This window comes from Elephantulus edwardii, unplaced genomic scaffold (genome assembly GCF_000299155.1).
Source record: "Elephantulus edwardii isolate Elephantulus edwardi_28Jun2011 unplaced genomic scaffold, EleEdw1.0 scaffold00181, whole genome shotgun sequence".
Lineage (NCBI taxonomy): Eukaryota > Metazoa > Chordata > Mammalia > Macroscelidea > Macroscelididae > Elephantulus > Elephantulus edwardii.
Genome location: NW_006399931.1, coordinates 5,934,735 through 5,945,269, shown reverse-complemented (window position 1 = coordinate 5,945,269; position 10,535 = coordinate 5,934,735). Strand labels below are relative to the sequence as shown.

General features: G+C 42.7%; 1 protein-coding gene across 1 annotated transcript; it reads left to right on the top strand.

The window, feature by feature from the left end:
* The first annotated feature begins 1,578 nt into the window (after positions 1-1,578).
* Positions 1,579-10,186, top strand: HYAL4 (hyaluronoglucosaminidase 4). The gene is made up of 3 exons (XM_006896082.1): positions 1,579-2,583; positions 7,609-7,698; positions 9,785-10,186. Exons 1-3 carry the CDS (start codon positions 1,630-1,632, stop codon positions 10,184-10,186), a joined length of 1,446 nt encoding a protein of 481 aa, XP_006896144.1. The 5' UTR covers positions 1,579-1,629.
* Positions 10,187-10,535: the final 349 nt, after the last annotated feature.

The window sequence follows — 10,535 nt, the reverse complement described above, 5'->3', positions numbered from 1 at the left end:
TTTATGAGGAAGAATGTGGAATCGAGATTGGAGAAGACTCATCAACAACCTGAGTTCTGCAGATTACACAACCTTGCTTGCTCAAACTGAAGAGGACTTGAAGCGCTTGATGCAGAAGGTCAAGGACTGTACTTTTCAATTTTTTGGTTGAAGCTCAGCATCAAGAAAACAAAGATTCTCACCACTGGGTTAATGGGCAGCATCATGATAGATGGAGGAGAGATTGAGGTTGTTAACAATTACAGCTTGCTTGGCTTCACAATCAATACTCTTGCAACTAGTAGTCAGGAAATTAAAATTCGAATTGCACCGGGAAAATACGCTGTCAGGAAACTTTCCAGAGTACTGAGAAGTAACGATGTCAGTCTGGAGACTAATGTGAGCCTACTCCAGGCCATGGTCTTCACAGTTACTTGCAACGCATCAGAGAGCTGGGCAATGACTAAGGATGACCGAAGACGAATTGATGCCTTTGAGTTGTGGTGCTGGAGAAGATTCTTTTTGAACATACCATGAACTGCCAAGAAAACAAATAGTTCTGTCTTGGAGAGGGTGAAACCAAGTTTCTCTTGGAGGCTATGATTTTGAAGCTCCATCTCATATACTTTGGGCATGGACGGATCAATCCTTGGAGAAGGACATCATATTCCGAAGGGTGGAGGGACAGTACAGGAGAAGACACCGGATGAAATGGATTTATAGTAACTGAGTCAGTGTGGGGGGAGGTATGTCGGAATCAGTGAGACTGGTTCAGAGCCGCTGCACATAGGGTCACTATGAGTTGCAGGTGATCTGACAGCCCATAACAACAAACAACATGCTTACTTGGTTTATGGTTTGTTCCTATGTACAGCACTTATTTGCCAGTTTGTAGTGCTTGTTGTGGTGCTGGGGTGATTTTCATTTTACTGCTTATTTTATCGTTTGCATCCACTTCTTAAATAACATGCTTAAATTACAAACACTATGGTTTTTGATAAATGTCAGTAGTTGTAGAGGGGCTTCAGGTCTTTATGAGTCGTGCTCAACTCGAAGGCGATCAACACCCCCACCAACATATGTATGTACTTGTTTGTTTATATTTTCTAGTGCTCCAGGGATGTTGAACACAATGCTTGCTTCTAATAGAATTTAGGTCACTGTCCCTGCTTTACATGGCAATCTACTGTTTCTGAAATAAAGTAACTTTTAAAAATGTACATATTTAATCATAGTACCTAGTCAATGGAGCAGGCTTTAGGGCTGTTGGACATGGAATTGCTATGAATCGCAGGTGACTCGAAGACAACAACAAGGCAATATTTGTATCATTTCCCACAAAACTCATGTGCCCTCCCTAGTCAAAACCCCAAACCAACCATATCTATGGCCGTTGAGTCAGTTCCCACTATAGTGACCCTCTATAGGGTCCCTGAGGCTGTAGATTTTAATGAGAAGAGGCTGCCCATCATTTTCCTGTATAGCCACTGGTGAATCTGAACCTCTGACCTTTTGTTTAACTGTACATCACACAATTCATTATGCTACAAGAACTCCTTTTCAAAGCTATCACTAACAGAAAATTAAATATATCCACAGGTCTTCCAGAGTTCATTAAAGCAGAAGATAATATACCACTCTTAATATATCATGAAAATATTACCTGAAGGACAATTAAGGCTTTGTGTGGTTCAGCCAGTACACCTCTCATCATGCTTGCTCATATTTTTCATTCTTAAGTCTATGTCTTCTATGAAACCTGCTCGACTCCCAATATATCAAAGGAAACCTTTTATAGCTGCCTGGAATGCCCCAACAGACCAATGCTCAATCAAATACAATATAAAATTAAACTTGAAAATGTTTCAGGTGGTTGGGAGCCCACTGGCCAAGGCCAGGGGGCAGAATGTCACTATATTTTACGTCAACAGGTTGGGTTACTATCCGTGGTATACATCACAGGGGATTCCCATTAATGGAGGTCTCCCCCAGAACATAAGTTTACAAGAACATCTGGAGAAAGCTGACCAAGACATTAACTATTACATCCCTGCTGAAGATTTCAGTGGACTTGCTGTTATCGACTGGGAATACTGGAGACCCCAGTGGGCCCGGAACTGGAACACAAAAGATGTCTACAGACAGAAATCAAGAATGCTTATTTCTGAAATGCGGGAGAATGTATCAGCTTCTGAGCTTGAATATTTAGCCAAAGCAAACTTTGAAGAAAGTGCAAAAGCATTCATGAAAGAAACAATCAAACTGGGGATCAGGAGTCGACCCAAGGGCCTATGGGGCTATTATTTATATCCTGATTGCCACAATTACAATGTCTATGCTCCAAACTATACTGGATCATGTCCAGAGGAAGAAGTTCGGAGGAACAATGAGCTGTCTTGGCTGTGGAACAACAGTGCTGCTTTATACCCCTCTATTGGGGTCAGGAAATCCCTTGGGGATAGTGAAAACATTCTACACTTCTCGCAATTTCGGGTGCATGAGTCCATGCGGATCTCCACTATGACCTCCCACGAGTATGCCCTGCCTGTGTTTGTCTACACGAGACTGGGATACAGAGACGAACCTTTGCTTTTTCTTTCCAAGGTAAGAACTCTTTGCCTGATGATGGAGATTTTGCCACTCTATCCCAAAGAATGACATTTCTTTGTTATTTATGCTCTTTGAAGATATCCCACTTGATAGGTGTTACATGGGACTCTTCATTTACGCTGTCTGGATTCTGATTGTTGTATTTCTTAGTGCTTCTTAAAGAAGCAAGCAAGGAAGGAAGGAGCTAAAGTAAAAAAAAACACCTGGTGAACACACTTTCTGCTCCTCAACTTGTATTCTTTTACAGTCGATCTCTTTGAGAGATTTTGAAAATGATTGGCAGTGTATAGAAAGTACTAAGTTAGAGAAAACATTCTGAGATGAAATATTTTGCATTTGCTTCTACAGCATTTATTCATTGCCTGCAAGATAGAACCATCTCATAACTGACTCTCCAGCAGATTTGAGGCTGTCAAATGCACCAGAGATTGCTCATCTTTCTCCCAGGAAAAGACAGACACAGTCTGAACCCACCAGAGGTTCCCATAGAGCCACTGGTGGGATCAAACTGCTAGAGAGGTGTGGCCGTGGAGTTGGAAGCACAACTCTCTAAGGGCTGTACTACCAGAGTTCCCTCTGGGGAGAGGGACAGTTTAAGAATGTCAACTACCAATTCCTTACTAAAAAAATGAAAATGTTTTCTTTTTAATGCATAAAACCCAGCATTGGGAAAAGCTGTAAGGGGAGGTGAAGAAGTTGTCTATCTGCTAAAAGTAGGTGTTTGTCTTAATCTAAGTCACATGTCCTTTCTATGAACACAGTAAGTGGAGAGCTGATAATAGTGATACAATTCTATATTTATCTCATTATTAGATGATATTATAACCCCAGGTTTCAATTCAGAAAGAGAAGTCTTAGATTTTGTCTGTTAATTATTGCTTATGCCAATATTGTCAAACCTTCACACAAAACATGAGCACAACTCTTTTAGAAGGGAGACTTTCAGTCAGATTTTCTCTTGTGTCCTGCCCCTAAGATGCTCTAACCACCAGACAGCAATGTCTAGGAAAAGGAGTTACTATGTAGTGTTTGGACATGTATACTTATGGGTAAATATTCTATGTTCAGAAGACTGGAGGATTGTTTAGTCTTCACTTGTATGATGTGTTTCGAGGTGGTAATGAGTGTTGTAGTTAGGTACTGCCAGCCACTTCTGGCTCGCAACAACCCGACATACAACAGACTGAAATGTCTAGTCCCTCAATTGTTGTTATGTTTGAACTCCTTGTTGATTGCCAGATAAAAAAAACACTTACTGTTCCTTAGGGGAGTCATTGCTTTGTTCTTCACCATTACAAATACCACCTTACCAGGTATATTAAAATACAAAATGTCCTGAATGTTAGGCGTCTGAAGGAATAGTTTTGGAAACACCAAAGTGAGGGATCTTCTCTGACCAGAAGTATCTAAGGAACAGAGAGTGGAGATTACCCTTCACAAGGAGAAGTGGCACTGATGAGCCAACTCCTTTTAAAAATGGAGACTGGTAAACACCATCTACTCCACTGACATTGTTCATAGAATAAGTAAGGAAAAAATGTCTCTGAATATCTATAACTAAACTAAATTATTGCCATTGAGTTGAAAGCAACTCATAGCTGATACTCTTGTGGGATTGTTGTTGTTGTTAGATGCTATCAAGTTGAGTATGACTCATAGCAACGCTATGAACAGCCAATCTGAACCTTGCCCTATCCTGTGCCATCCTCATCATCTCTGAGACACTCAGTCACCAAGTCAACCCATCTCTTTGAGAATCTTCCTTTTCCTCACTGATCCTCATTCTTTCCAAGCATGTTTCTTTCCAAGGAATAGCCTCACCTAGCTACATGTCCAAAGTATGGAAGATGAAGCTTCGTCATCCTTGCCTCCAAAGAATATGTTTTCACTGCACATTCTCCAAGACATATCTGTTTGTTCTTTTGGCAGTCCATGGGATAGTCAATATTCTTCTCCAGCACATACTCAAAGGCATCATTTCTTCTGTCATCCTTATTCATTGTCTAGCTCTTTGATGTGTAGTTGGTAATTGAGGAGACCATGGCTTGAACCAGGTGTACCTGAGTCTACAAACTGACATCATTACTCTTCAAAATTTTAAAGAGTTCCCTGACAGCAGACTTGTCCAAGGCAATACATCTCCTGACTTCCTGACTGCTGGTACCAAGGGTGTTGATTGTTGATCCAAGAAAGATGAAATCATTGAAGCTTCAATCCTTTTTCCATCTATCGTAATGTTGACTATTGGTCCTGTGATGAAGACTTTTGTCTTCTTGATATTGAGATGTAATCCATATTGAAGGCTGTAGTACTTGATCTTCTGTAGCAAGAGTTTAACATCCGCCTTACTTTTAACAAGAAAAATTGTGTCATTTGCATAATGATGCAGGTTGTTGATGAGCCTTCCTCCAATCATGACACCACGTTCTTTTTCATAAAGTTCACTTCACAAATTTGCTCCTCATGCAGGTTGAATAGGTATGGAGAAAGGCTACAACCCTGAAACATACCCTTCCTAATTTTAAAGAATGCAGTGTTCTCTTGCTCGGTTTGGACAACAGCTTCTTGAGTTAAGAACTGATTTTGTATTATCACAATTAAGTGTTCTGGGATTCCCATTCTTCTCAACATTAGCCAAAATTTGTTATGATCAACACAGTCAGATGTCTTTGCACAGTCAAGAAAACAGACAGATGTTCTTCTGGTATTCATTGCTTTCAATCAGAATCCATCTGACATCAGCAATGATATCCCTGGTGCTGTGGCCACTTTTAAAGGCACCTTGTACTTCTGATAGTTCCCTGCCAGTTGTACTGTTGTGGCTGACTCTGAATAATCTTCAACGGTATTTAGCTCGCATGAGATATTAATGATATTATTTAATAATTTCAGCATTCAGTTGGACCACCTTACTTTTGAATATGGGCCTCTTTGTCTCAGTTAGCCAGGTAGCTTCCCTCCACATTTGCTGTAATAAACTGGTGGGCAGATCCAGGGTTGCATCTGTTGGAACATGTTTATTGGTATCCCATCAAAACCTGGGCTCTTAAATTTTGTTAATGCTTCCAGTGCAGCTTGAACTTCATCCTTCATTTTCACTGGCTCCTCATATGGTATTTTCTGAAATTTTACATCATTAATACATTCTTTTTGGCACAGTGAGTCTGTGTATTCCTTCCATCCTCTTTTAATGCTTCCAGGATCATTCAAGATTGTACCCCTAGCGTCTCAGTATTGCAACTTGAGGTTTGAATTTTCAATTCTTTCAGCCTGAGAAACTCAGCTGAGCGAGTTCTTCTTTTTATTCTCTGTCTCCAATTTTCTGCACATTGGAGATTGCTCATCTATCTCTCTTCCATAGTCTTATATGCTGAGTGTGTGGGCCATGTGATTTGCAAGCCCAGCGGCCAAGTCCGACTAGCAGATTTGAACTGCCTGCTTTTGGGTTGGCAGTGCCATCTCTTATCTTTAGGCCACCCAAACTCCCCATACTACAAAAAAAACAGCCACAAGTAATTTGGTAGAAAATTACAGGAATAAATGCTTCCTGGAAGGTAAAAATAAGACATCTAACCTTTACAAAATATTCTTGACTTTAAAATTAAAATTTTTAAAAAGAAAAATTTTAAAATTTAAAGTACCACTTTCTATGAAGCTTTTTCCCCCTCTCTCTATTGGACTAAAAATGTTTCTTTAGTGATAAAGAATTTATATTTGGAAATATTTATAAACTTTAAGAAAGCATTCATTTAAAAATGTCATATTACTAGTATGATTACGTATATTGTACAAAAGCAAGGTAAGCATCTATGTTTATTTTCTGTTATTACTGGCACAGACTCAGGTGAGCAGCCTGCAGTCTGAGTGCTGCAGGGACATCTCCTGCACCGGCCCTTGTTCATCAGACCTGTTCAGCAGTGTCTTTCAAAGTCTTTTATTTAAACCATCTCATGTGCCTCTCAGAGCTGTCTCCCCTTCCTGCATCTCACTTCTGACTTACTCTCTCAGGACATGGAGATGCATATGGCTAAAAGTAAAATGAGTTTAAACCAAAATCTCCCCCCTTTTAAAAAGCACCGAATATTGACCATAAACAATTTAAGAAACCGAGATTTTTCAAGCCGTTGAATGGACTTTAAAAGTGCTGGAGATTTACTGATTATGTATCAGCTTAGAATGTACAAGGCAAAATGCAGCTTGGAGCTCTGCTCTTATTTGTCACCAGCGTGTCTAACTATATTTTCTTGCATGTAACTGGGGGAGCCCTTTGGTGGTGTAATCCACAGGGTTGTTCTGCTCACCCAGCGCTCACCCACTCTGACTACTTAGGTTTATCTGGGATCCCAAGGGAAAAAGATACAATCGCCTTTTGTGCAATTTACAGCCTCCCGAATATCTGCTGGAGGGTCAGCTCCAACTTGATGGTAGTGAGTGACTATGCCATGGAATGGGGAGGGGTGGAGTATAATTTAACAAACTAAAACCAGCTGTATAATTCAACCCTTGGTTTTCCACTGAAATATCATATGCATGGAATGGGTGTGGAGAAAGGATATAACCCTGATGCACATCTTTCCTTATTATGATTTTTCAGCCTTGCCTTATTCAACATTTGTGCCATTATTATTATTATTATTATTATTATTATTATATTATCTAAGGGAGTGTGGAATCAGAGGGGTGCAGATGGGCAGGGGGTGGGGGGTGGTTAATCATAGGGTCATACAATTTGATGGATGAGGGTGTGTATGAAGGAAATGGAAAAAATTTGGTGTGAAAAACAATGTATTTGAACTTTGTAAATAAACCAGTGTATCTATCTATCTATCTAATTTTTATATATTAATTTTTTATCATTTAAATTTTTATAAATATATAAAATAAATAAACTAGAGAACACTTTTTATATGGGCTAGATTCCCCTTGTTGCAAACCTTTCAAATGTTGAACCTATTCACCAGTCCCTGATGGGTTGTTTCATACTCAAATTGATGGTGAATTCTACTGTCTTGAATCTAGCAAGACCTCATCAGCACCATAGGGGAAAGCGCTGCCTTGGGAGCTGCAGGCATTGTGATTTGGGGAGACCTGAATTTAACATCATCTGAGGTAAGTCAGCACCTTGAAGGTTCAGCAATATATATGGAGCTCTGCTGGTCTAGTGTTAGGGAGCTGTGATGTCACCCAAAGACACGTGGATTGAATCCACAGGAGAAAGGTGAGCAATCGCCTTCCATGGGATTTACTGCCTCTGAATACCTGCTGGAGGGTCAGCTGTGAGTCATTTCTGATTCAATGGCACATAAAAACAATGCACAGACACACACACTTGCATTTTTATGTATGTGTACACACACATACACATACACATACACGTATGCATGTATACATACACACACATACATGCTATGACGTTGTTATGGTGTATACTGTTGAGTCAGAATCAACTCACAGGTGATCCTCCAGCAGGTTTTCAGAGGCAGTTAAGTGCATGGGAGGAGACGCCCACCTTCCTCCCCTGGAATTGCTGATTCCAGGAGCAGCTGCACCTGGTGGCATTGAACCACGTGCCTCTGGCTTGGCAGCTGGGTTGAATCTACCAGCTGCTCTGTGGGGGACAGATGGGCAATTCCCTCCTGTGGGATTTACTGCCTGTGCAAACCCGCTGGAGTGCCAGCTGGGAGTCAGCTCCAACTTAATAGTAATAATAACATCTATGTGTGTATAAAGGATTTTCTCCATTTTTCTGTAGCGCTCTCTCATTAAAGCCCGCATCCTCCCCATAATAAGTCAGCTGTAGAAGGAAAACCAAGATGAATGTCTAGCATGTAGCAGGGGTTCAAGAAATACTGATTTTGCTAAGATATAATCACAATGCTAGCAATGTTAAACATTAGCTGTTGAACACGAACGATCCTATGAGCTAGACTTCTGCTAGGAGCCGTGGCAGGATAGAGCACAACATTATCAGGCTGCTAAAACACAGGATAGCAATTCCAATCCGAAGAGATTGCCCATTTTTTCCACCCTACGGAGCACCTGGTGGATTCAAACTGCATGCCTTGGGGTTAGCAGAGCAAGTCTTTACTGCTAGGCCTTTTGTTATTGGGGTTTTTTTGGTTTTTAATATCTCATTTTTCTTTTTTAAAAAATAATTTTAATAAGCATTTACAGAGATTTTGGATTTCCATTCATTCATTGCTGCACTTCGCTCCCCTCTTTCAAAAGTACAACAAACACTCCTTCCCTGCTCCAACCTTGAACATCTGCAGGAGGGTCCTGAGGCCTTGGGGCTCTGAACAGGACCTTCACCTGGAAGCTCACCGCAAACAGCACAGAAGGAGGTGCCCACCTTTCTCCACAGGTGGATTCAAGCAGTCAGAGAGGCGTCACCTGTCGGTTAGCACCGACTGCCCGCAGACCACACCCCCAGAGGTCAGCAGGAAGTGTAGTGGCTTAAAACAAAAGAAGCAAACACCCCAGGGCAAGCCCAGGTGTGTCAGATCACAGCTGTGCTCCACTCCACGCGGCTGACAGTGGCTGACTCTGCAGATGCAGATAGCCAGCATCTTTTTTCTGCAGTGCCTCTGGACAGATTTGAACCTCCAACCTTTCTGTTAGCAGTTAAGTTCTTCGACCGTTTGCACCACCCAGAGGCTCCAGTCTCCTCTCTCCCTACTACATGCAGGCAACCCTTTCCACCCACCCCAAACCACCCGATAGCATTTCAGGCATTCAGACTTTCAACTCTTTGCAAACCAGGTTTCAAATCAGTATTTTTGACAGGAAGTCCATGGCCTTTGATAACTGGGGTTCTGACACCACCGTTAAAGGTACCACATACCTGAAGGGCGTCTGGGGCATAGCAGGCAGGGCTGACTCGCATCATTTCTCGATTTCCTCCACTCCCCTTCGTGTGAGACCTCAAAGGATTGAAAAGGACGCGTGACTGGAAGGCAGCTCTGTAGGCCGGGTCAGGCTTCACCTGATTTACAAGCCCAGTGACTGAACCCGACTGTCACTTGTTCTCCGTCCCCTGTCCCTCAGACATCCGCCCCTTCTGTTCTAAGACCTGTGCCATAGTGTCCAGGACCCTCAGCTTTCACAAACTAGGACCACCTCGTCACTGCCAATCCGATCTAAAGAGATGCTCGTGGGCCTAGCAGCTGTAACCCGGGTGTTTCTCCGTTTCCAGGGCAACTGCACGATGGTGAAGCAGTTTGTGAGCTCGGACCTGGGGCGCTACATCGTCAACGTGACCAGGGCCGCCGAGGAATGCAGCCAGCACCTGTGCGGGAGCAACGGCAGGTGCATGCGGAGGCGGTGGAGAGCTGCCCACTACCTTCACCTCAACCCTGCCAGCCACCGCGTGGAGGCCTCCGAGGACGGAGACCTCACAGTAACCGGCAGCCCCTCGGAGGCCGACCTAGCAGTGATGGCAGAGAGATTCTCCTGTCACTGCTATCAGGGCTACCAAGGGGCCCGCTGCGAGGACGTGAGGATGGCCGGTGGACGCGCACGGGCCTCTCCTGTCTCTGGCTTGCTAACGACACGGTATCTGCTGCTTTTAGCGAGTTACTGGGGCCTTCAGCTGTGAGAGATCTGAGGGAAATGGAGTCCTCTCTAGAGGAATGGCTTGGGGAGAAGATGAAAATGATGAGGGTTTTCTCTTACGAAATGCATTGAGAGGTTTAAGTAGACACCCGAGTGTGTCATTCAACAGAGATAAGCATTACCCATCTCCAATTTGACTAAGATCAGATTCAGGAGTGAAAACAGGGCATTCTTCTCACTGGAAAGCTCAAGGTCTATTTGAGTGTTTCGTTAGCTGGCATCCCATCCACCGACTCACCTGACCTTTCCCTCTCCGCATGGGATGAAGGCTCGAGGACACAGGTGCCACCACTGTGAACTGGGACTGTGTTTCCACTAAGGAACTCATCGCC